Source organism: Thunnus maccoyii, chromosome 8 (assembly GCF_910596095.1).
Source record: "Thunnus maccoyii chromosome 8, fThuMac1.1, whole genome shotgun sequence".
Lineage (NCBI taxonomy): Eukaryota > Metazoa > Chordata > Actinopteri > Scombriformes > Scombridae > Thunnus > Thunnus maccoyii.
In genome coordinates this window covers 17595149-17622176 of record NC_056540.1, presented here as the reverse complement: position 1 = coordinate 17622176, position 27028 = coordinate 17595149, and the positions used below count along the sequence as shown (strand labels likewise).

At 40.3% G+C, this 27028-nt stretch overlaps 2 protein-coding genes and 1 long non-coding RNA gene across 3 annotated transcripts; 1 reads left to right on the top strand and 2 right to left on the bottom strand.

The window, feature by feature from the left end:
- Positions 1-12: 12 nt before the first annotated feature.
- Positions 13-5047, bottom strand: LOC121902389 (selenoprotein H-like). Its single transcript, XM_042419671.1, has 5 exons — positions 4938-5047; positions 4432-4552; positions 3725-3867; positions 2231-2350; positions 13-260 (listed from the first exon to the last, which is right to left on the bottom strand). The coding sequence occupies exons 1-4, from the start codon at positions 4951-4953 to the stop codon at positions 2244-2246; spliced, it is 387 nt and encodes a 128-aa protein (XP_042275605.1). The 5' UTR covers positions 4954-5047; the 3' UTR covers positions 13-260; positions 2231-2243.
- Positions 5048-6234: 1187 nt separating this feature from the next.
- LOC121902391 lies at positions 6235-8992 on the top strand. Its single transcript, XR_006097529.1, has 3 exons — positions 6235-6319; positions 7518-7920; positions 8018-8992. It is a non-coding gene; the product is annotated as an uncharacterized LOC121902391 (long non-coding RNA).
- Positions 8993-14374: 5382 nt separating this feature from the next.
- On the bottom strand, positions 14375-20742 carry LOC121902010 (reticulon-4 receptor-like 2). Its single transcript, XM_042419166.1, has 4 exons — positions 20535-20742; positions 18897-19123; positions 18520-18753; positions 14375-17081 (listed from the first exon to the last, which is right to left on the bottom strand). Exons 1-4 carry the CDS (start codon positions 20581-20583, stop codon positions 16203-16205), a joined length of 1389 nt encoding a protein of 462 aa, XP_042275100.1. The 5' UTR covers positions 20584-20742; the 3' UTR covers positions 14375-16202.
- Positions 20743-27028: the final 6286 nt, after the last annotated feature.

The following is a 27028-nucleotide window of genomic DNA, read 5'->3' as shown; positions in this document are numbered from 1 at the left end:
GGCACAAAATAATTAAGAAAACACAAAAAACTTTATTTACCAAAGAGAGATATAAAAGCACAATAAACCGTTCAGAAACTGGGGAAAAAGCAGCAGGACTATGGATTTGAGGAATGTGTTGGATCAGAGACGCTCCACCAGGTGTCACCATGTATCCAGAAGATGTGAGCTGACGGAGCTTGGATCATCAGAGGAGAGACATCCAGTTTAGTCACTCCTCATCATTCTGCGTCCGTGGGCCACATCTCCTGAATGCTCAGCTGCATGAAAGACAAGAAATGTACTGTTAAACTCTACACTATTATCAGTCCTAACACACCACTGTTAGTAGAGCGCCTCGAGGACGGGTTCACAATTTTTCAAGTCAGTTCAATAAGCTTTATTGGCATGAATGTCAGATGCTGTTTTAAAACAACAATCAGGTGTCTAAATGAGCATTGATACAAGTTTTTCTTGCTGTAGTAAAAATCCACAAGCCTCCCTCTGTGCAAAAATGTATTTAAAAGTTTATCTGAGGCTAATATGAAGCTTCAGCCATCCAAATTAGTCAAATCAAGTAGAACTCTTTCCACGTTAATATCTTTTTAGTGCCAAAGTTCCTCATTTTGTTACTATACTTCCACCGCAGCTCAACAGGGAAACACAAAGAGGGAATTTGATGCTAAAAAGACCGTAAATGTGGCAGATATCCACTTGATAAGACTAACTCAGACTGCTGAAGCCTTATATAAGCTTCACATCAACTTTTAAGTCCATTTTTGCACTACATGACTGTGTAGACACACTGTAGCTTTTGGTCCCCATCACTTACATTGAAAGTGAGTTTTAAGGGGATCTTTTAAGAGCCATCATGAACAGCAGAATGATTACAGTGAGGAAAACCTCTTTCAGTGTTCATATGGACACCTGACTGTTGTTTTAAGACACAGATTATCTTTGATTACCTATGAAGCCATCAGTCTATAACATGAGCAGTTTAACCTTTTCTACAAGTATGGAGGTAAAACTATTTTGACTCAGAAGTATAAAAATGATTTCACTTTGATTACTTGAAACTCAACTCATAAGCATTACATAAAATTCAGTTAAATGTGCAAGTTGTCAATTTGAAGAGCTATATAAGCCTACTTTAAGCTGTATTTACGGTTGATTTCATCTTATTGAAGTTTTGGACTACAACCCCTGAATATTTCCACTGAAAGTACCAAAACTGTTATTTATACAGTCCATTGGCTGAAGGTAGGCAGTGTGTTTGAAGCCCAACTAACGAGCAGTAATGTTGCCCCCTGGCCTGATGACTCACAAAATGGCAAGTCATCTAAGGAAATCCAAGTTTATGTCATAACACATGGCTCTGGGGAAAAATGCACTGAGGGGACAGTGGACGCAGTATCAACTGCTGACAGATTATTATATTATAATTATGAGCCCAACTCTATGAAGCCATCTTTTAAGACCTTCTGTGTAATAGCGGATACAATTTCAAATGTGTATTTCATTGCAGTGGCTACAGAAATTGTAACTGGTTCTTATTTTTTTTTTTTTAGAAACCAAAGTTAGTTCTTGTCTACAAACCAGGCAGCCAAGAAAAATATATCGATATCTATATTCCTTCATACTTTCACGGGGTTGCTGCCATAGACTGTGTAAAAATACCGTCGCCATCTTGTTTTTTTTGGAGCCAGAAGCGATGAGAAGTGACCTTATTTAGACGAGAACGTGGAGCTCAGGAGGAATCCCCCAGGGTCCAACTACAACACGTCACATGCCGCCGTGGTAGCGACTTGTCAATAAGTTAGCAACATCCTACAGCATACTCTGCTTTATCATCTATTTTACTCTAAATAGAGGCATAATTTACAAAATGAACATCATGCTGTATTGAAGAAGACTTGAAACTAGCGATTGAGACCATCAACTCATTAGGAAACTGTTTACTGAGGTAATAAATCAAGTGAGAAGTAGCTTCATTTTCTCATAGACTTCTATATAATTGGACTTCTTATTGCAACCAGTGGAGTCGCCCCCTGATGATCATTAGAGAGAATAAAGGTAGGCACCGGAGCTACCTGCTTGGTTGCTGCACTTTTTTAAAAAATCAAAAAAAGAAAAGAAAAGAAAAGAAAAAAAAAAAAAGCTAATTTAATGCTTTTTAAGACCTTGACAGAAAAAATTTAATACCCTGTCAAAATTAGCCAATACTCTGTCAGACAGTTTTGAGATGACAAACCTTCACCGTGCGTCTACTCTGACTTCAGAGCCTCCTGCAGAGCAGCAACTACAACATCAGGTTGAGGGAACTTCAGCTTACGAGGTGGACCCTTCTTTATTCCAGTCCACAGAGATGTTTCTGTGGACATGAGACGTGAGGAGGAATGTGTCATTTGTGGGAACAAGATAAAAGATAAGCAGTAATACTTCTATTCAAAAAGTTTCTGGAGGATTGAAGGAAAAAATAATAATAATAAAAAAAAAAATCAACAAATTTCAAGACATTTGACTCTGATACTCAAATAAAAACGTGGTTAAAAAGTGAACAGTAACTTGTGCACCAACCTCTTAACTTAGAGCAATAAAATCATCATACATACAGTATGAACATAATAGACACAGCAGACACATTATGCTGCATTTGACAGGGGGCTGCGCTCGTTCTCAGTGCAAACTTCCGACTCTCTGGTGGTTATTTTGCAGTGTTGGTAAACATTAGCCTCCTGTCGATGGTTCAAGCAGGATTTAATGTGGCAGACGAAACATCAACTCTGGCCAAGTTCAAGTTTATGCCAAATTTGACTTCTTAAGTTAACACATCGGGCTTCCAGCGCATGTAAACATTTTTCTACTTGAAGATAAAATAAAACTCTGTCGTATGGTTGAAAAATGTGTTTAATTCAGTTCTGGCTCTAAAGTTCACAAAACATGCCAGTATATATATATACACACACACACACACACACACACACACACACACACACACACACACGTGGCCATTTTAACATGATAGGGGGCCCAAAAATTAGCTGCTGGGCCTCTGCAAACCACTGCTCCTCTCCCTCTTTGTACATTGTGTACAGTAGCATGCATCCTGGCCCCAGGTTTGCTGTGTGGTGATTTGATTAGACATAAACTAATTAAAGAAGGAGCACAACGTAACTGTAATATCAGCTGGACAAATGAAGGTCTTAAAACTAGATTTTCACATGGGGCCCCTCCTCAAGATCAAGCAAACATATTCATACATAGTTAATACAATTACAACAAACCAACTGCCATACAGTGAACCTGGTCCCACACCTGTTGCCTGCTGTGCTCAGTTCAGCACCTCAGTATAGACCTTTGCTCTTGAAATAATGCACATCCTTCTACTAACAATGTCCCAGTTACTCCGTTTAATCCACAGTCCTATAAACAGTTCTAATGGGAACTGTTTTAAACTGAAGATAGAAAACAAGGAAAATTTTCAATGCTTTGAACACCTAACGAATTCCCATTAACCTCCATCACTATCCATTTCAAAAGCTGAATCTATCATAACCTCAGAAATAAAACTAAACTAGCTGCATGACAAGAAAAGTTTGTAAATGTAATTTTGTAACCTTTAAATAGCAGCCTCAAATAGGTAGAAGTCAAAAACAGAAGTAGTGACACTTGGCTCGGAATGACAGTCTTCCCTTGGAGAAATGTCTGAGCTATTCTTGGATTTCCCCTTTTCCCTCCTCCTCACCTTTGCCTCCATCTAGCAGAGTGATCTCAAAGCTGTTCCTACGGGGTTTCTCAGGGTTGAGGACCACAGTCAGTCCGGGGCGTGCAGCCAGGAGTGCAGATTTCACCTCCTCAGCATTACGCCCATACACTCGTCAGCTCTTGCTGCCAGAAATAACACATCGACCATTAGGGTGGACATCTGTGTGCAAGTTATTCATGAAGACTGTTGCTGCATATGATAAAGTAACTCTGCATATTTAATCAAGTACTAGTACAACTTGAGTACAACTTTGAGATACTTGTGTTTAACATGAGTATTTTCGTTTTATGGCTCTACTTCAATACATTTTAGAGGGAAATTTTGTCTTCAATTTATTTGACAACTATAATTATAGAACTATGGGCAGAAAACAACTTGAAAAGGCACCTACGAGCTACAGATATGCAGGTGAAGACTTTATTCTATGAGCTTCAAGGTCTGATGTTGTAGAAGAAACATCAGCTGATAGAATAAAGTTTATACTACCTATCCATCATAGTTAAATGCTGCCGCTTCTTTAACAAGTTGTTTTACTTATTTGCTGCCTAACGTTGTTCAGGACACCACGTGCAGTAGAGCGCACCTCACTGCAAGTTTTAACTGGTACACTACACAGTGGACAGTATTGTTAAGAACTAGTTTGTAGATTAAGATAAAGGTTGTCGATTATGTTGTGATATACCTACCAGTGTTCAATGACCACTCTTTGCCCGTCCTCCCCCTCTCCTCTCTCCTCCTTCTCCTCCTCCACGGCTGGTTTCTCCTCCTCTAGCGGAGCCTCCGCTTTACGCTTCGTCCCTCGACGACCTGAACAACACGTTTGTTTTCATAACACCGGTTTTTAAACACTGACTAATTGAAGGAAATGTTGGAGTATGTAATATTAGATGAAAGAGTGACGCGGCAAAGCCTACACAGGTTAAACACTTCCTGTGAATGAAACCAGGTCACAAGTAGTTACGTTAAGTCTTTAATGACTTAAATGAGGGTGATTTGTTCCACTTTAGCCATGAAGCTAACGTTGATGCAAGCTAGCTGCCCATAAAAGAAAGCCTGGCCAAAACACGAAATGACAACTTTTGTAACAAGCAGTATAACATATAAGACAGTCTACATCGTCTTTAAATTAGCTATATAACGCCGTTGCATTAGTTAAAATTTGCAGAAGCATGCACACCAACAACACACTTACCTGCTTTGGACGCCATTGCTGTTATTACAAAACTTTCGCGCGCAGGTCGACTGTACCAATATATTTGACCGAAGGGGGGTTGGATACGGTGGACTAAACTATTATTGGTTCCCTCTGAGAGATATTATTTTTCCTAGGATTGTGAAGTCATGACCCGCCGTACTCTGCCTCTGATTGGCTTATCCTGATATTTTTCCTAAAACTAACCAACCCAACCAACGAAGGCAACCGATACTAGCCAATCAGAGACAGAGTAGGGCGGGTCATGACTTCCCCATCCTGGGAAAAAAAGTCTCCCTCTGAACCATTTACACCGATTTAACGGGTTTCCTTACATTTAATTGTCAAGAAATAGTTGTTTACAAAGGCCAGTTGTAAATTTCGGAGATAAATGATATTCATATACAGGTTTTTGTTCGAAAACCATATAAAAAACAAATACAATTTTAGGCCTATTTAACGTCAAATCTGCAAAGTCAATGATGTAAGCACATCAGAGGATTAGGAAATTTAGTTGTCCGTATTATTACAATGTGTATTAAAAGACATTTCAATCAATGTATGTATGACTGCTCTAAAATCCAGTGTTTTGAATTTTGTTGGTGGGCGTATGCTTGTTTAGTACATTTAAATCACAAATTGTGCTTTTTACAGAGGAAAATATGAACACAAGAACACTAACACTGGATAAAACAAATTGATAGTCCTAAGGCATAACTGTAAAAAAAATAATTAGAAGAAACTTTTGAGTAAAATATTTGATTTTTCAAAGGACACTAAAAACATACTTTTCAGGACAGCCAATGGCCTCTACTGTTTTTGAGTCTACAGATGTTTGAAATTGGGCGATAGGTGAAAAGTAATCTTTGATATTTGAAATGAAGGTATTAGTTCATTGCCCTTTTGAATATTCTGCTACTTCCCCAGAAGCCAACTGTGATGACCCCTGATGTCATCTTTGTTAGGCCTTGTGATTTACTTGTCTGCTCTGTCTCAACAGGTGCTCGTTAGGGCAACCGGCGACACCTGATGGCTCACAATGTTGCCAGATTATTAAAGTCAAGGCTGCAGCTATGGCAATCTCTTTGTTTCTGCCTCTCCCTTTAGGCTCCCGTTCTGATTTGGTTTAGTTATGGTCCCTTAGTCATTTATTTTGCTTTCATGCACCTGATAACACCCACCCCATGCATCACGCACCTCACACTGATCTCACTGATCTCCACACCCCAAACTGTATATATTTAGTTACATCTTTAATTTGGCTTAATTTATTTAATAATTTTATCTTCTTTTTTTTTTTAACTTCGGTATCATGTCATGTCTCCCTTTTGATGAGACCCACAGTGAGGTCAAACCTGTGGGAAGACGTTCTCGGTTCTGGGGTAAGCTGAAAGGGGCTTAGTTCAGTTTTTTGATGTGAAGCACTTAGTACATGTAATTTCTTTTGTTGTAAAGCACTTTGTGCTCCTTTTTTTGTATGAGAGGTGCTATACAAATAAAGTTATTATTATTTTGTTGTGGCCATTTGAGCCAAGTCATAACTTAATTTCCAAATAATCTCTCCTTATTAGAAATCAGTATTTTAAAAGTCTCAAAAGGGAAAAAAATATTCAGTTTCATGTACAGTAGGTCTCACTTTCAAAACTGTAAAGTATTAATTTCCTGATTACTTAAACTTCTACTGCAGTGATGTAAAATATTGTCATATTTATGTAAGGTGGTTCTGCCATTGCCAGAATATGTAGGTTTATTCACTGCAGTATTTTATTTAAGCAGCGTTCTCTTAAATAAATTGTTGTTAAATAGCCAGTCATGAAGTTTGATTGTTTGTTTGTTATTAACTTTTCTTCCCTGCAATATGTTCAATCTTACCTGCTCCAACAAGAACACTGACGGAAAAAGCTTTCAATGTGTTTTTAACTGTGACAATTTTGTAAAATGCTGATTCAGTTTTGCATTTATCTTCATTGCCGTCAGATAAACTTTTCTGTCTACCATGTAATTTACACAGGTATTAATTGAAGACGACAAAATGTTATTATTTATCAGGATTTTGTAACCGTTTGTGTGCTTCACTAGAGTATGTTTCTGCTTTTGTTCCCATGCACCTACAGACAGGAAGGAAAGGTTTTCAGAAATCATTTGGTACTGAGTTGTTACCAGAAAGTCTTTCATTGAAACTCATCTTGACTCTCGTTTCAACATGATGACAATAACTGGTGTAACATCCACAGGTTGAGTGGTAGGATGCATGGAAAAAGAAACAACCTTAAGCTAGTCTACCAATGGACTTTTTAATTCTTGTTTAATGGTGTCACAACTGATTTGATAATTATATAAAATGCTGCATGTAATGTAACACATTTAAAACAAGTTTTCAAAGGTGAGAAACTCACGCTCTCATATCTGCGTCATCTCATCCCACTAAAACCTAGATACACTAAGAGATCAGTCCCCCCTTCTGGCAACTCCAACTGAAGATCTGTGTAATGTCCTGTGTAAAGAATATGACAGATGAATGCAGGTCCCAAGGGTTGTGTTCCCACATTTTCTAATTGTTTCCGTAATCCCCAAATGTAGAGTTGTGGTGGACGGCTGAGAGACATCATCCAGAACAAACAAGAAGACACTGAGAGAAGATCCTGCCAAGCAGCAGACGCGTGTGTTTGAGGACACCAAATACAAGAACAAATATGGTGCTACCGGAATAGCAGCGACGAATCCCCGTGTCTTTCACAGTGGATGTGGCAGTCACATTTTTAGGCACTCAAACAAATTGTCTGAGGACGTCACCGTTTGCGTCTGTGCCAACATACAAGGGCTATACAACCTCCAAGAGCGAGGCGGTGTGACTGACTCACAAGCGCTCATCTAATCCCTGTTCTTTTGTTTTCTAGTTGACAACAAACTCAAGACCCACACTTCATCTTGGCCGTGCTGTCACTTCTACTCTTGCCGCCATATGATTCAGCCTTTTCATTCAGTGAGTTTCTGAACTACATCAGACACAAAGATACATCAAATCTACTGTTTCTTTGGATCCCAATCTGTCTTTGCACTCTGTTGTGGTGTATTTTTAGCTGTGTGCGTAAACCTTCAGAGGGGTTGACAGACTGATCGACAGATGTGCCCCGTATTCACTCCGCTCTCCTTTTTTGCTTTGGGCTGACTCAAGACCGGATACACAGAGCTCCCGGCTGCCTCCGCACTCTACAAATGTGTAGTACTATCAGTGCAGCATCCAATGCTCACAAACACTCATACAGAAGATATTACTGTCACTGTACACAAGCAAGCAGAGGAGCAACAACAAAAGATTTCTTTCACAAAATTCTGGTCTTTTTTATGTATTTTTGCTGCTGTGAGCTACAGCATCTAATCTTCTGCTTCTTCATCTGAAAAAGTGTCAATAGTTTTATTGTTTGTTAATCCTGTTGTGCTTCTTTCTTTTTCAGTGGGTCTGTGGTAAATCTTTAAAGTGCTTTGAAACTTCATTTTGAAAGCTGCCATATAGTATATTACATTTTTATAATCAGTTTTTGTGGATGAAACCTACACCGTGGCTCGATGAGATGGCAATGTCCACCCCTTCAGTCCACTGACTGAAATATCTCAACAACTATTAGATGGATTTCTGTGATACTGAGTAAAGATATTCACGGTTCCCAGAGGATGAGTCCTACTGACATTGGTGACCTCTGACTTTTTATCTAATGACACCAGCTGGTCAAAGTTTTACATATCCACTGAAATATCTCAACATTTACTAGATTGGAACAAAATCTTGCACAGACATTCATGTTCCTCACAGGATGAGTTGTAATATCTTCACGTTGTGTTTAGTGTCATTATGAAATGTTGGCATCCAAACATACTAAACTGCATGGTGACAATGGTAAATGTTACTGCTAAACATCAGCATGTTAGCATTGTCATTATGAGCATGTAGACTGTTGTCTTATGTGCACATGTCCACAATGCACTTGAAAAATTACATGAACCTCTGTGCTTAAGAAAACGATTTCAAAGCAGTTGCATGAAATAAAAAGATGAAAACTGTCTGTTCTGTAGGGCTGCAACTAATGATTATCTTTACTATTGATTAATCTTTTGATTATTTTCTTGATTAATCCTTTTGTCTATAAAATGTCACCCTCAGATGCCTTGTTTCATCTGATCAACAGTACAACATCTAAAGATATTGCGTTTATTATCATGTATGACACAGAAAAAGCTTCAAATCCTCATATTCAAGAAGCTTCAACCAGCAAAAGTTGACAATTTATTTTCTGATCAACTAATCGATTAATCAACTAATTGTTGCAGCTCTTATGCTCTGCAGCTCATTTTCTTAGTCCCTGAAGTCCTTCTTTCTGGCACTTTGCAGGTTTTGCAGGTTTCCCGATGTTGCCCTTCTTGCGTTTAATCAAGTGCAGTGACACACACAAACAAGTGATGGTCTTGTTATTGCTCAGTGGGTGAACTCAGAGCAAAATGTCAGTGTTTCCACTCAAAATGATTTGTTCAGATAGTCTGAGGATCTCCTCATCTCTCTGTTTTTACTCCTCACTGTTTTTACCCTTCCTCTTCTGTTGGTTGGGTTTACAGAGGCAGAGGTTCACTGCACTCAAGGCTCATGTTTCCACGTGCTGGACAATGAGAGCTGGTCAGTGCAACAGTGCTGCAAATTATATTCATCAATTATGGATGTGATAGGTCAGTTGTCACATTGACTGCCGTGCTGCATTGTTATTAGTTATAAACCTATTATGTTCTGTTTTATTCTGTTCTTTTTCTTGTAAACTCAGCATGCAGATATTTCATCTTTCTCTCTGAAAATCGCTCTCAGCCTCTTCATTTCCTTCTCGGGCCCTCTGACGTCAAGGCGTGAGCCTCAGTTCATCCTCTGCAAACAAGACATGTGTGAGAGTGTACGTCAGGGAACACGCCAATGACACACAAACGCACACGCCAACTCATGAGAGCCAACACACAGGCTTGGCCAAGAAAGGCACAACCATGTGAGGGAGACTGTGTGACAGAGAGAGAGAAAGAAGTGCTGGTGCAATAGGGGTTCAGACAAAGACTGAGTGACAGCATGAAAGGCAGGCAAACACACAAAAGAGAGGAAGACAGGCAGAGGCAAGTAAAATAGGATAGAGAGTTGGGGGAGAGTATGTGGGCACAGTGTGTGATTAGTGTGCATCATCAAAGTCTGACGACTTCAGAGAAATTTTCTGTGCTAATGGCCTATAGTTGTGTTCCTGCACTGGAAAAACTGTAAACGACCATGTCCTATAACCACCCAGGCAGCTGCTTTTAAGCAAAGAGGGCAAACGCCTACAGTTCTGTCATGAAACAAGAGCTTAGAAATATGGGAAAGGTAATCACACTGGTCACGATTCAGATGTTTTGACGTGCATGAACTGTGGCAGGAAAAGCTGTGAAGGGAGTCATCAACTCTGCAAAATCTCATGAAATTGGGACTCAAAGTAAAAGTGTTTTTAGATAATATGAGTTCAAAAACTGCTTCCAAATCTGTTTTAAAATATGTTATTTTCCATTGCCATAAGTTATAGCCATGTGAAATATTAAATTTAATTTGTTTCCTATCACAAATAATGTCAAAGAAAAGTCAAGGCCTGCACACAGTTATCACCTCAGCACTGATTTATTGAAATCAACGTTTTGGTCACAAGGACCTTTTTCAGGACATTTCATTAGACAAGACATATATTAATATGTCTTGAGAAAGATCCTTGTGACTGACTTTTTCATAAATCAATGAGGGGGTGTGTGCAGGGATTGACTTTTTTTCTTTGTACTTGGATCTTCGGGGAAATTGATTCCTTGCACCACAGGAGACACTAAGCAAGTGGTGTGCATGTTGCCTTCTACTCCATCACAAATAATGCCCATGAAAAGTCTAAACCCACTGAAGTGTTTGCCACCATCAGTAACACTGATGGTCTTTTTGAAGTCATGCTCTTGATTTAAAAACTCTAACATCAAACGCCTCTGATTGCCTTCCCCAACCAGCCTCAATGCGAGTGTTTTTCCCCACATTTTCCAGGTTGCCAAGCACCAGAAAGCAGGTGTTAGCTTGTTAAAGTCAGCATTTCGGAGTTAAAAGAAAGCGATAACTGTGGATAGTAGCAATAGCATGTTGGGGACTAAGACAGCAAGTAATTTTACCTGAGAAAAACAAATTTCACTCCCTCAAAAAACAGCATGGCTCTGGTGGTGTTGCATTCTTGTCTCTTGATGTGAGATTTGGTATCTTCTTGCCTCTTCTGTCTCCATCAGGGTTGGACATTGGTCCAACATTAAACCCTTAAATATACCCTCCAGACATATTTAAAGATATATAAAAATACTCTCGTTTGAATAATAATTTGTGTCTAATGTGTTTTTTCCACAAAATTTCCCCAGAATTTATGAATGTTTAAATACTTTTTATTTCAAAAGTTCAACTGCTGCACACAAGATGACTCCTACCTCACTGAAAAGTCCATTCTCAGTGTCTGTGCACTGGATGTTTCAACTTTCCACATTACTTTTGTATAAGCTGAATTCTGGACCACGACTGGTTCCAAACTAGTCTTTATGTCACAAATCACAGTCATAGGTTGAGATAAATGTGAAAACAGCCTTCTAGTGTAAAACTCTGCACATACATCATTCTGCACAGTGACACTCAAACATCCAAGGGAAATAACAAGAAGAAAAACACTTTTTTTGGGTAGAGGGGGACTTTAATGTTTACAAGTGATTCTTTTCTGATAGCTGAAAATGTCTGTAGTTGCAACATCCACAAAATATGGACATGACTGCAAATCACCTTGTTTGTGCACCTTGATATCTGCAGAAATAAGCACCTCCAAACAACAAAATTGACCCATAAATGGAAGATTTATTGGCAACTTTGTGCTTATGGATGCTGTGCAGATGAAAACCAGCACAGACACACGAGAGAGACTGTTATCTCTCTCCAAGCCAGCACTCCTGGAGGGCTTGGCAGCAAGAACTCCCTGTGCCGAACACAGAAATAGACTTCTGGAATAAGTACACAATAATACTTAAATTATAAAACCAATTCTCTACTGTTCATAATGTATACCTGTAAGTTAAATCTAATAAAAAAAAGGTGTTTTACATTGAATTTTTCCTTAACAGTGAGATTGTTTTTCTTAGAAAAAGCGACGCTTTCTGCCGGATCGAGAGACCACAAAGATTCTTGAACCCTGTTGTTTCTCCATCAAATCGCAGGACAATAACCACAACGAATAATCAAACCCCAACAACACTGGACATTCAATATCAAAGTCAAACATCTGTGTGATTAACAACAAGAACATATACCTACATTTATATTCTACACCTGCAGAATTTTATCTCAAAGCAGAACTATTAGGTGATCAAAAATGTGGCAAATGATAAAGCAAAAGAAATGAAAAGTTCTGAAATAAGGCCACTGTTAAGGACAAGAATGTATGTGGGTTTGATGATTTATCCAAACTATGACTGCAACGCTCACAGAAGGGAGAAAAATAAAAGAGAAGGAAGGAAAGGTGAGAGCAAAGTAAGGTGTGAAAATGATGAATCATTTGTGAGATATAGGACAAAACAAATGAGACTCAAGGTGATTATAGCCTGTTTAAACAAACTGCAATGAACTTTACAATTTCCATGAGTGTATGTGTGTGTATTTACACATGAAAGTGTATTTGCATGTGTCCATGTACCCGCAAACACATGCATGAGTATGTACATCATTATCATCATCATCATCATCATCATGGTGAAAGTTAATCTGTTGTGGGGGTGTGCTGATTCCGGGATAAATCACAAGTCACATTTTCATCCTGGCCCCTTCCCTGAATCATACCTCTCAGCACGCCCCCCCACCCCAAACACACACACACATACATTCACAGACAGCTCATTCATCCCTCTATGTGTATAATATGGCCCAATATAGCTTATTTCTACACATGGTGAGCAAAGTGATTGAGATGAGGTGTGAACACAGTTGAGGCTGGTGACCAGTGGTAGAAAGTAACTAAATACCTTTACTCAAGTACTGTACTTACATACAATCTTGAGGTACTTGTACTTTACTTGAGTATTTCCATTTTCTGCTATTTTATATTTCCTCCAAACTACATTTCAGAGGGAAATATTGTACTTTCTACTCCACCACAATTTTTTGACAGCTTTAGTTACTTTTCAGATGAAGTTTTGACACAATGGATAATATAACAAGCTTTTAAAATACAAAACATTGTTAAAAATGAAACCAGTGGTTTCCAACCTTTTTGGCTTTTGACATCTTACAAAAAGCAGTGTGTAGTCGGGGTCACATTTCAGATGTCTATGAGTTGTTAACAGCTCCACCAAATAGTGATTTTTCCCTCTAAACTTCTCACATGGTTTCATTCATTCAGTTGATTCAATATTTCACCAAAAATCAAAGATTAGAGAAAAAGTCCAACAACTGAAAACAGATTTGTGTATCAGAACTTCTTTCCTCTCCCATTAATCATCTCACGACCCCTCAGATTTGTCTGGTGACCCTTTGGAGGGGTCCGACCCCTAGGTTGGGAACCACTGGACTAAACTTGCTAACTGTTTATAAAGTAGTTCAAACTAGCTCCACCTCCAGCAGCTACAACAGTAACATGCTGCTTACACACTGATGCTTCAGTATTAATAATCTAATGATGTCATATGTAATAATATATCACTCAGAGGGATGAAATGAGTACTTTGACTTTAATACTTTATGCACATTTTGCTGCTAATACTTATGTACTTTTACTTAAGTAGGATTTTCATGCAGGACTTTTACTTAATGCAATGGAGTATTTTTACATTACTGTATTGGTACGTTTACTTAAGTAAAGGATCTGAAAACTTCTTGCACCACTGCTGGTGACCTTCACCAAACACACTCACAAACTTGCACTTCACACACTTGTGTGCGCACACAGACACACATCAAACACCACCTCCTTATTCTAAGGGGTTTAAAAGGAGGACTATGACGTATATCTCTTTAGAAACAATTTCCCGACTATCCTGCTCTTAATTGGATGTTCAGTCAGTTAATCAGACGTCAAACCTACAGACCTCTTGCAGCTAAGATGATATTACAATAACAAAATTCATGCTTGTGATTCTCTAGTCTTGATGTGTTTTCATTGTGAGAGTTTAACATAATAGCCGTATAAAAGTTCTCTTCAGAATCAATTAAAGATGTCTTATCTGTATACATTGTGTTTGTGCTTATGTGCCTACTCTGGCCTTTTATTGTATTCCTCTGCGGCATCCTTAGAGAACAAAGAAAACAGTGAAACAACAGAGAAACACCTACTCACTTCTCTTTGATAGTTTCTTTATTTTTTAATAAAGCAAAAACACTTTCCTACCAGGTTTCCATTGAAAAATACAGCATCTAATAGTGTCACAGTATCTCGTCCTATGCAGAAACTCACAGTCATGGTTGATTGGTTGGATTTAACATGTGGGATTGACATTGGGACGTATGGCCTCAATAAATAATGCTGATCACAATCAGGTTGGATTGGCATTGTGTTGAACAGATTGCTGAGTAAATACCCATCCCTTCTACTGAAAAACACACACTGAAGTAAGAAACGTACACTAATAAAGTACATGATCATGGTCTTTTTATGATATGTATAGGACCATAAAATACAGATATATCACAAACAAAACCCTTGGATTTTCCTTTTTTTTCAGAAAATAGTAGAAAAGCAGTTCACCTATTTACATCCACACACTGTTCTGGGTGAATTTATGGATGCATAAGGGATTTTTTAAAACTTTCAATCCAAATAAAAGTGAAATACACACACAATACATACAGTAATGCAGACCAACAGCAGGTTAAAGTATATAATGTAACATGAGCTGTTAAAACTGAGACCTGAGGCTTTAAACAACACAAAGGGCTGCGTAGGAGTTGTTTTATAGCAATTTCTGCGTCAGTTTGGTTGATCACAACCAGACAGACAGATCGACGGACAGAGAGAGGACATATTGTTAAGGGTTAAACAGGCACTTACACACAGGCACTCAGTCTAATGAGAGATTTAATCAAACTGGTCTCCTTGAGACTTTGTTTTTTTAGTCTACAACAGTCCAATTCCAATCACACCGTTTCTCTGTTTAAGCTGAAAGTGATCTCTGATATATTTAATCTCATTAGTTTTTCTTAGTTTCCAATCTGACTAGAAAATCAAGAACAGGTTTTCAAGTTGTCTGAGAGGAAGAGACAAGACTGAAAAACACGAGGGGTGAAAACGAGTTTCCACATTTCATTTCTCTGCTTTTCATGTCCAATCCAAGTATCTCTTCTATCACCATAAGCTGTAGCTTAATAAATAGTGATAAAAATGAAAAGTAGAAATCCAGCTAGACTAAAATACAGAGAAATGAGTTTAAGTACAGCGATGTGTGTTGTATATACAAGTGTGGGTGGTGGTGGTGGTTTGCTGGCATCTCTTGGGGATCACACAGGAGTTTGAATCTGAAGGAGAGTCACTCTTGGCTGCAGATCTAATAATCTTTCCATCCCTCTCTGTGTCCAGATGAATATCTTAAGCTCACACTACTCTCACTGTATTGATTTTCTTTTTACTTCTCCCAATAATTCTCTATTTTTTCCTTTTCTTCCAAGTTTCTAGTCCTTTGTGCTAATCCACCTCTTTATTACACTGTCAAATAACATCATTAATCACCACTTTTATTCATGATGAAAGAAATAAATGAGGGAAAATGTTAGCAGTGGAGCACTAGCTGATATAGAAAATAGCCGTAGAGAACGAGTCACAACGCCTGCGTTGTTTGCTGCCGCACAACAGCTGTGATATTAAAAAACATGAAGACCCCACCAGCTTACTGTGAGATGTGTCTCTATCATGTCATAATGTTGTAGTAGGTTTCTGCCTTTGTACTGTCACTAACAGGGTCTGTCTGATCCCTGCTTTTATAAAAGCCTGTACTAGTGAGCAGCAGCTACTTCAACAATGATATCATGTTCTGCTCTACATCAACTCCGCTGATCTTCGCTCTTTAAAACAGCTGCCTGCTGCCTTGCCTGTCTCCTGCGTCAGTGTAGCGCCCCCTGCACCTTAAGGAGGTAACTGAAAGGAATCAAGATGCAGGTTTTTGTTAGAGTTGGAAAGAGCAGGGGAGGGGAAATCAGAGGAGAAAAGGGAGTGTGGAGGAGAGAAGAGTTCAACCAAACAGGAAATGTAGGGAGAATGTGACTACAGAGAGGGAGAGGAGGTGGAGGAGGAGGGAGGCACTGGTGGGTAAGGAGGAGGATGAGGATGGGAAGGCTGGATTGTCGTAGCCTGGGGGGCACTCCAGATCGATGCAGCGGATGGAGGCATCTTCATTGCCGTAGTTGGCCCAGTATTCTTCCTGATCGAGCTTAGGAAGAGCCACCTCATCCTCCGACAGTTCGTACTTGGAGGAAAAGGATTCAGAGGGGGTTTTGGGGAGGTACTGAGGCTTGACCGCGGAGAAAGGGAAGGCCTTCACCGTCTCTGTGCTCTTCTGGTACGAGGCCTTGGATGAGGAGGCGGGCTTGTGCTTGGAGAACCACCAGCGGGTCTTGGTGCTGAAGGTGGTCGTGGTGCTTCCAGCCAGGGAGCCGGGGTCAGGCAGAGGGCAGAGGGCGAAGTCCAGCTCACGGAGGAATCGGAGGTCTTGGCCGCGACGTTGGGATGGTGAGGTGCACATGAGCTCAGAAGAGGAGATGCGGGCCTTGCGGAACCACTCCCAGAGGGGACGGGCCTCACAGCCGCAGGACCAGGGGTTACCGTTGAGGCGGAGGAACTGGATGCCCTGGGTGTCTTTCATGGCCTGGCCTGGCAGCTCAGCCAGGGAGTTGTTGAACAGGTAAAGAATGGTCAGGCGACCCAGGTCACGGAAAGCCCGACGGTTGACCTGCCTGATGCGGTTGTCATGGAGAAGAAGGCGATCTAGGTTGACCAGGCCTCTGAACACATTCTCGGAGAGGGCGCGGATACGGTTTCCATGCAGGAAGAGATGGGTGAGGTTGACCAGATCGGAGAACAGGTCATCCTGCAGAAAGTGGAGCTGATTCTCCTGAAGCAAAAACAAAATACAAGAAGATTTAATCACGTGGGAAAATTAAGCAAATTGGGATTAGTTGTTGATGGCAAAAAGATCTTTAAGTTTTACTTAAATGTTTTAATTTAGATCTCAGATTCTTCAGAAGTTAGAATTCATTAGAAACCGTGGCTAATGAAGCAAAATAGTCAAATAGCACTTTTGCAAATTTAGCTGTTTTTGTTTGAATCTGGTCGGACTATAGATGTCAATAACATACTTTCATATATAACAAAGTATGTTTATTCATTGATTAATTATTTCTGATAGGTATAATGGCTAATTGTGTGATATTATTTTCCTTCTAAGAATCACTGAAGTCAAGTCCAACATCTAAATCACTCGTAGGAGGGAAAAAAATCCCTCACTTCCTGTGACGTTACCATACATGTGCACTTGAGGAACACGAGGAACATCCTTGTGAGTAATAGCATTGCAGCGGTCAGAACTGACCTCTACCGACTGAAACCACACTGAATGTGGGAGGGATTTTTTTTTAATTTATTTTCTTGGCAGGGACCTATTTGGATTCAAGCTCAGTTGGGTGGATTGTAGGACACTCCAGCAGCTGAGATCTCACTGTCAGCTGCCAAAACGTGATGATAAATACAGGCCGTGTCTTGAGAGCCAATTTTTACAGAGTACACTGAATTTAATGGAAGCTAGAGGCTGCCTGAAACACAGAAAATCAATCCAAATAATAGTGCTAAGCATTGCAAGAAATTGTGGCTAAAAGGTTAAGTATACAGTACTTGTAAGGTCCTTAGAACACAATTGCACACAAACACCTTCAAAAAGAAGAAATTTTGAGAGATTTTCCTTTGTGATATATTTTGTTGTTTTGGTTTTATACATTTTTGTCATTTGTCTATTGGTCTATCAAAAGAGGAGACCATGTCTCTTTTTTAAAAACATCCAATTTTGGCATCTAGCTTGTTCCTAGGTCTCAGTTTGTAGTTTCATTTGGTTTGTCTCTCTGCTGTTGAGAGGAAACATTTGGGCTCATGCTCCCTTTTGTGTGTTATACACTCATTTATTTGTGCATGGAGAATTGTGCAACTCTTCACTGCTTTCAATCTGTTGTACATTAGTAACATGATAACTGAATTTCTCTTTTGTTTTGACACTACTGAGAAGTGCTAATTGCAGTGTGTTATTTGATTCTCTATCTTTGGGGTGTTTTAATATTTACTTATGTGTATTTTCAGTCTGAATTTTTGTGACTGTGTGCTGTGTGCATCTCAGTTAAACTACATGTGCGGTAAAAACATTTGCATGCATGTGGGCAACTGTAAAGTGACTGATGTGTCCATAACCCGATTCTGCAAGCATCATATGTACATTCTCATCATGCATGACTATCCAATATGTATCTGTGCATGTATGTTTTTGTGTGTATGGATGCTGCCTTTACCTGCAGGTAGAGAAACTGCAGGCTGTACAGCTTGTGGAAGAGGTCATGGGGGAGAGTAGCCAGCTTGCAGCGGTGCATGTGCAGGCTCTGCAGCTTCTCCAAGCCCCTGAAGGCTCCACCTTCCAGGTGTCGCAGCGAGGGGTTATCGCCCAGATCCAGCTCCTCCAGCACCCTGAGGTTACTGAAGGCCCCGGCCTCAATCCATGTGATGTTGTTGCCATATAGCCAAAGCACCTGCACAGAATGAAGAGAAGATAATGGGATGTGAGAGGAGACATTTAAGAGTTTTCATAATATCTCAAAATACTGCCAGGAAATTCAACAGTGCAACACACACACACACACACATATATATATACACAAAGTGCTTTTCTCACCTGTGTCTCGAAGCCAAAGGAGTCCGCGCGAAGCTCTGTGATGCGGTTGTTCTGCAGGAAAACACGTTGTGAGTCATAGGGCACACCAGCCGGCACTATGGTGAGGTTCTGGGACTGGCAGCTGACCGTCATGGGCGTAGGGTAACACACACATAGCCTGGGGCATGCAGTCACCCCGCCTGGCTTCACCACCACCAGCCACAGAATCAGCCACAGAGACAGTCCACCTGAGACAAAGAGAAGGGGAAGAAAAAGAGGTGATTATTTTTCCTGAGAAGAAAAAGACCATAATATATGGTCAGATCAGCAGCAAAGAGCCTTTGTTGCAGTAGTTAGTCCTGGTTTGGAGAATGTGCACATTATGTGTGTCAAAGAGTGACAGACAAAGAAAGAGAGTTTGATTTCAGCTTTTAGTGGCAGCTTTTTATTCTGTCTGTCTGTCAAGCCTGTTGCTGTTGTCAGTGATTCTTTTTGGCACTGCAGCGCTCTCATCCGTGACTTGTTGATGGTCCCCAGAACTTTGGGGCTCATGTATAATTCACTGGATTACATTACAGAAATGATTCACCCTTTCATATCTACCTGATCATTTTACACAGGTGTCCATGACTGTTGTTGCAAAGTTGCATAACCCTGATGTCAGCAGTGCCGAATAGAGAAAAACAACAGACATCTACAATACAGATGTATAAGAGACAGAAAACCACACGTGTCTCACTGCATTACATTAACCTGGTTTCCTACTTCTCAAGCTATCTACAGCAAAAGGATGCTTCCGTTGAGAGGTTTGCAACCCAGTGGGCACGCGTAAAACCAGTAACGGGACCCGGATCAGTTTCGGTTCTTATTAATAATTCTACAGCTTCTTGTCACAGCTCGGATAACGGCGCACAAAAAGCGCCCCCACGGGAAAAGTACATGCATGAAATAATAATGAGGTTCCCATTCATCTGCTGCGCGCAAGATTTTCCAGCGGCTCACCTCTTGACCTCTTAACAAGTTCGACTATTAGCTGAGCTGGACGCTGAGGGAGAACCGGAGTTGGGGCGTTTATGTGGAATAAGACACCTTTCTAGAATCTAAGTCTTATTTACCCCCAAAGTCGACGTGAGATGAAGAATAAAGTTCAGTTTCATGCGCACATGAATCATGCCAACATCTCTCTATGCGTAAAGGAGATATGGAGAGATTTGATTTCGGTAAACTCTGCAGGAGAGTCAAAACAAATAACTTTGATCACATAATTTCACAAATAAATGGACGGTTATAGATCTGCTCTTGAGCTTTTAGTTGACAGACCACATTTACGCACAAAATACCCCAAAAAGTCCGCACCTCTGATCTCCTCTATTGGCTACATTCATAACATCCATAACTGACAAACACAATTTAGCTATTCAAGCGATGTTGATCAATGTATAAATTTTGGTAAACAATTTAAAATAAACGCAAAATGACTGTGCGTAAAAGTACCGTAAAACATATAAATTCAGCAGTCTTCCACAGAAATACACGGCTGCTGATACTCAGAATCACATAGGAAAAAATACTGTGATTTTAAAGTTTAAAGCCGACTAAATCATAGACATGCGTTTGCAAAACGAACACTCTGCAGATACACAATGAAGAGAAACTCACTCTTAAAGTTGTGGGCGCTGGAGGCCCTCATGGTCCAACGGGTCTGCATCTCGAACCAAAGCCGAAAGCGAGTTAGCCTGCGCGGCGAGGAAGTGCCTGCTTGCTGCTATCTCTGCTGATGTTCAGCTCTGGTGAACGAGTCGCTGAGGCTTCAGGGAGTGACGTTCAGGAGTCCCGGGAAGCCGTTTATACCCGCGGCCGGCTCGTCGCCCACGACCGTGGGCAGCGGAGGATCCTCTCTACGTCACCCCGGGAGGAGGGGGAAGAGTCACCGGAGGAAGCGACAAGAAAGGCAGTGGCAGGGCGGCTTTTGTCACTGTGTCACTGTTGCGTTACCTAAAAATGTAACGCATCATTGTCTGTCAAAGATAAGATTATTACTTATTGAGCAGAGATAATTAAAGACACCTGTATCGTTTTCAGAAGTGTTTAAAGTAGATTCTGAACATGGAGAAAGTAGTCTTTCAAGATGTGTAGCGTACTTGTATTAAGTTATAGCTTAGTAGTCTGTTAAAGTAACATCTCTGTTCATCCTTAAAGACAAAGCACAGTGTGGGTCGACTGAGAATGAAGGATGGAGGTGGGATGAAGGCTTTTGATGACAATAAATGAACAGTTTCTCATTAGGAAACAGTAACAATAAACGCATGACTGGTTACTGAGACTGTTTGTGTTTGTGTGGATTTCACAGTGGCACGTGCGCTCACAGGGGGGTTGGAGGAGAGGACACGAGGTGGGAAAACTCATTTGGCATTAAAGCCAAAGTCACTTGTCTCATTTAGTGTAGGCCAGCTTGGAAAGAAGCCGAGAGCCGCCTACAATTCAGAACAACAGATGACCATGAAAGGGGGGCCCAGCGGTGGAGCGAAGTGATCTAACGCAACATATGGACTGCTTACATTTGTTGCAGGGGGCAGAGATGACATACCGGTGACAAATTACCGTGGGACAACATATACTGTAGGTTACATCCAGTTAGCATTTTTACAGCTTTTGTTTGGGCTGTTTTAAGCCCACATACCAAATGTCAGGTGTTAAGAGCTAAACAGACACACCTGTAGAGGTGATCACAGCCAGACAAGGTGACACATAAACATTTACTGACGGTGGAAACAGAGCAGCAGAATATCTCGGCTGTTTATACTGTAGGTACATTTTACGCACATGAACCAATCCTCCTTTTCCATCTTCCACCAATCCCTTTCGTTTTACATTCATTAAAGGGCAGGTTCACAATTTTTCAAATCTGTCTTAAAACAATAGTCGGGTGCCCAAAATGAACTGCTGTAATCGCTCCTCCTGTTCATACTGGCCATTAAGACATCCATTCATGATGCCCTTACAATATAAGTGATGGTCCGCTCAAAAAAAATGTATTTAAAAGTTTATTTGAAGATAATATGAGGCTTCAGCGTCCATATCACTCATATCAATTCAGTCTTTTTAGTGCCAAATTCCCTCTCTTTGTTATGATCCTTCACAAGGACACAAGGAAGGTTTTTTTTTTTATTAAAAAGACTATAATTTTGGAGGATATCCAAACATTATGTTCAGATAAATTTTTAAATCCCTTTTTTTTCAAAACAAGTACTGTGGATTTTGTCTTCCACCACTTACATTGAAATCACATTACGGAAGCGATCTTCTAATGGTCAGTGTGAACAGGAGGAATGATTTCACCTGACTGTTGTTTTAAGACAGATTTGTGAACCGGTCCCTTAAAGCAATGCTCAAATAGAGAGAAGTAATATGGCTTTTTCCTTGCACAGAAGCTGTGTTTGAAGGTGCTGTCTACTCATGTTGTGCAGGCCACTAACGCTGAGACAAATTGGAAGGACACTATGTGCCACTATGGTCTAGTGTTTGGTCTAGTTGTACATTGGCTACACTAGGAACGGCTCTCAGGAGAAGGTGCGATCCTGAATGTGGGTGGGACGTGGGATGAGACATGGAGGTCTTCTGCATGTGAAATAAACCATGTCAGGGCTGGGGTGGGCTGGCCTTACTCACTACTCAGTCCTCTCTCCATGACACGGGTCAAAGCCAATTCCACCATGATGCACATCATCTGCTCCCAAGTGAACACACACTCACCGAAAGCTGGTCCATGGAAGGTCATCTGCAAGTCCAAGCTGTGAGCGCAGCTCGGGGCATAAGTTATGCGTCTGGAATCACACAATTTCTTGGCTTTGGTGTAGAGATTGGGGGAGGCAGACAGCTCACCAAGCAGGCATTAGTAGCCTCCACGGGGGGCCGTGGGACAGATAAGGTTGCTTGTGTGTTTGTGTGTCTGTGTGATGTATTCACACTGTTCTTGGCCCCAGGGCAAATGGTGGAGGCAGCCAGCTCACCAATCAGACTCAATCTTCATGGAGGCTGTGGGAGTAGTGTGTGTGTGTGTGTGTGTGTGTGTGTGTGTGTGTGTGTGTAGTGATCAACCTGCTGAATGTGGGAGGTTCTTGGTGCCCCTTCCACAATATTTATCAAGTATCCAGATTGACACCGAGAACACATTCAGTGTGTTTGTGCATACCTGTGTGCGTGTTTTGAATCGCTTCTGATTAGAGATTTATATGCATTACATAACCACCGTGTGATGCTTCAGTGAAAAAAAACATGCATATGTATGTAACAACATACACACGCATACACATCTCCACTCCCAGATCCCCTCCCTTATATCCTCTCACTAGCCTGCTGTGTCAAAGTGAATCACGGGCACGCTGGCATTTGAACTGGTGTAAACACAGCCTGTTCAAAGGAGCTGTCTTGATCCTATAAAAATAAACGCATTGATGACTCCGTCCATAACCCCAACTCACACACACAAACACATTCACACACAGAGCTGAGTGTGTGTTTCTGCCCACGGTACATCAAGGTTGAGAGGAGAGAGAACTCCAGAAGCTGGCCTCGGAGACTCGGTCGAGTGTCAGGAGTGTTTTGACACATTGATCACTCCCTCTTTGAATGAACTTTCTCAAAGTTTCTCTAAATGTCCTCATCTTTAAGTTTTTTCCTCTCCTTCTCAGATAGCTTCGGTTATCTCAGGAAGGCATTTTCATGTAACACAAATACTAGACAAATAAACGTGAAACGCAGCTTTTATTTTAGTCGAATAGCTGCATGATAAAACATCCTGAGCAACAGTTGGTCGAGTAACCGAAATCTGAATGTAGGCTAGTTATCCACATTCTTCATATCCAAGCTATTAAATGCTCGGTAAGTTTGTGTAAAAGTGCATGAATCAGACAAGGCGTGGGTGTCATTTGGGACAGTAAAGGTCTGAGAAGACTTTGTTAATGAGATAATGAATCATTTGATATTTAGTTGCAGTGTCAGAGGAGAATCTTTTGTTTGTAAAGTTCATATTTGTAATCAATTAAAAATATACGCCCCGCTAGATTTTTAAAAGGTCTTAAAATCTTGGTGTTTTATTTCAGCTATGATTGTTTCTAGTGTGTGAGTAGTCAACGCAGGGTCATATTTCAGTGTTGGAGGGCTTTATTGGCGTTCTCCTTTTAGTCTGGTTTAGGCAAACATTTGAAATCTGAAACCCCATTTATCTTCAGTTTTAAAAACAAGTAAGAGAAAGCTAAACTGTGAGATGGCCATCTGTGTACTGAATGATCAGAAGTAGACACTGAGAAGGGGAGAAAAAGTGAGAAAAGTTGTGTAATAACGGACTTTGTGGCCAAAAGTATGTGGACACAACCATCACATTCATATGTGGTAAGTCAGTTTCACAATCAAAGCACACGTCGCACATTTGCTTCAAATGGCTTTATAGTTTGTACAACATACAGCACCCTCTGTCATTAGACTCTTTATATTAGACAAGGAAAAACTCAACAATGAAACCCTTTAATAGAGAGAAGACTTGACTTATTTGCAGCTATAAGCTTCTACTGTTCTGGGAGAGTTTTCCACCAGATTTTGGTGCCTGGCTGCGGGGATTTGCTCTCATTCAGCCACAAGAGCGTTAATGAGGTCAGGATGAAGATAATGATGTTGGGTGATGGGGTTGAGATCAGTCAAATTATTCCACAAAAAGCGCAGAAAATCATCTTTTTATGGACCTCACTTTGTGCACTGGGGGCATTGTTATGTTGAAACAAGAAGAGGACTTAAACAAATAGTTGTCTGAATATAATTGTGTGCTGTAGAATTGGCAACCCTTAGCATACACGCCCATAAATAACATAATCACGGGTACTGGTAACAATAATCTGCACAAAAAGACAAAAAAACACCTTCGTACATTCCAAATTCTTCTTTTATTCAACATGGACAAGAGTATATAGCATTAAGATTTACTTTAACTGGATCTACTGTGGGAGAATGTGGTTGTACTGGGCAGCTTCCAGGTATAGATGTGCATAACTATGTGAGTATATGGATGTTCTTTCAAAAGAAAGCATTTCTCTGAATTAAAGGTAGATAAATGTTGTGGCCCAGACTATGAAAAGACTGAAGTGTAAGTCAAAGTACACAAAAAATACAAAAATCCATACAAATATGTGGGAAGGGGTGTCCACATACTTTTGTCCATATAATGTAATTCATGTTTTTTGCTTTACCAGTCACTGTTCATCAGTCTTGGGAAGTTTGTTGCCCTCAATTTTGGGTGGCAACCCAAAAAAACCTGAGCATCATAAGCACAGTGAATGAACCGCAGCCTTTTGAGTCATTCTTTCACTTTAGAGATAATTTGCTTTCCTACCAGCCACCTGCAGCAGAAGGAAAACAGCACATTAACTCTGACAATTTGAGGCAGCTACAATTTTTTTCCTGTTGCTCCAATCAAACAGACACAAGTTAGTTTGCATATTTTTGAGTGAGCCTGTCAAATCTGTGTGTCATACAGACATCCTCAGTCCCGGCAACAGATTCAGTCCAGTGAAAAACACATAACACATAACAAATCACCTCATTAACAGACAGGCTTATTTTATCCTCATCTCCTCCCGCCTTCGCTCCTATTTCTGTCATATATTTGTTTATGTAAGTATGTATTTTTAAATCTCTGAGATACTGGAGTTGTGATCACCGATGACGCAGATGCAAGGGAAGAACTGTCACCATGCACACACACATACACACACACACACACACATATATATGCACACACACACACATTTGATGTGACAGACTTTGTGGAGTTGCAACAAGTTTCTCTGGGTGCACTGTGTTGTCACACAGCAGGTGTACAGAGAACTGGAGACAGTTGTCCCTGTTATTTCAGGTTTAAAACCCTGCCAGAGCTTTTTTTTCTTCTCCCAGACGATCCTGCCTCATGTGAAACCTCTCCACCACTTCCAGCGACAACATGGCAACTCCTACCCAGACTGCCAAGAGTCTCACTGGAGACGACAGACTGTCCTCTGAGGCTGCTGTGAATCTGGCAGGTTTGGACTCTGCCCATCAAATCAAAGCTTTTCCTCGACAAGGAGTCAGTCCAGCTACAAGTTAAAGCCTTTAATCAGTTGTCTTTTGTTTGGATAAAATACAATTCTTCACTTTATCTGTCCAGCTGTAGAGCTCCAGTTAGATACTGTCTTCCCACAGGGATTGTTTCCTAACTGTCACTCTGTTGTCAAGGTGAAATAAACCTGATTTATTTGTTCAGTCCCCCAAACCCTATCAGTCTCATTGAGAGTGGTCTTGGTCCCTCGACTGCCAGACATTTGGGAGTACTATTTGATTCAGATTTAATCTTTCAACCACAGATCACAAAAAGGTTGTCCAGTCCTGCTTCCTTCAAATAAGATTCATGTTGTTATTTTCTATAGACTTGACTACTGGTTTTAACAGACAACACATCTCCCCAATCCTGGCTTCTCTTCACTGGCTCCCTGTTCGATTCAGAATTGATTTTACTGATCACTTTTAAAGCATGTCTGGTTCTGGCTCTAAGCTACCTAACAAATATATTGACCCCTTGCGAATCAGTTTGCAGATCCTCAGGTGAGGCCCTTCTGGCTGTTCCAAAGTTGAGTCTTAAATCTAAAGGTGACTGTGCTTTTGCCATCAAGGCCCCTCGGCTTTGGAACGACCTGCCTGAGGAGATAAGGCTCGCAGAATCAGAGACTTCTTTTAACTTTCACTTTGTAAAACCCATTTAATAGACTTGCTTAATGTGATGTTGTCATTTTATTGCTTTTATTCTTTTTATTTGTATTTATTTATATTTACATTTTTTAATGTTTTTTTATTGTTTTTTATCTCTTTTACCGTCTATCTTTCATCATCCTTCTGTCTTCTCTCTACTGTATTTTTGGGTCTTTTGTCTCCTTGTCTTACCTTAATTTTGCTTTTGCTTGGTCTTATTGTTTGGCTTTCTGTTGTCATATCGTCTTCTGAGTATCCTGCTTTTGCTTTCTGTCAAAGCACTTCATAAACTCTATTTTTAAAGCTGTTATATAAATAAGGTTATTATGATTATGATTATGATTATGATTATGATGATGATGATGATGATGATGATGATGATG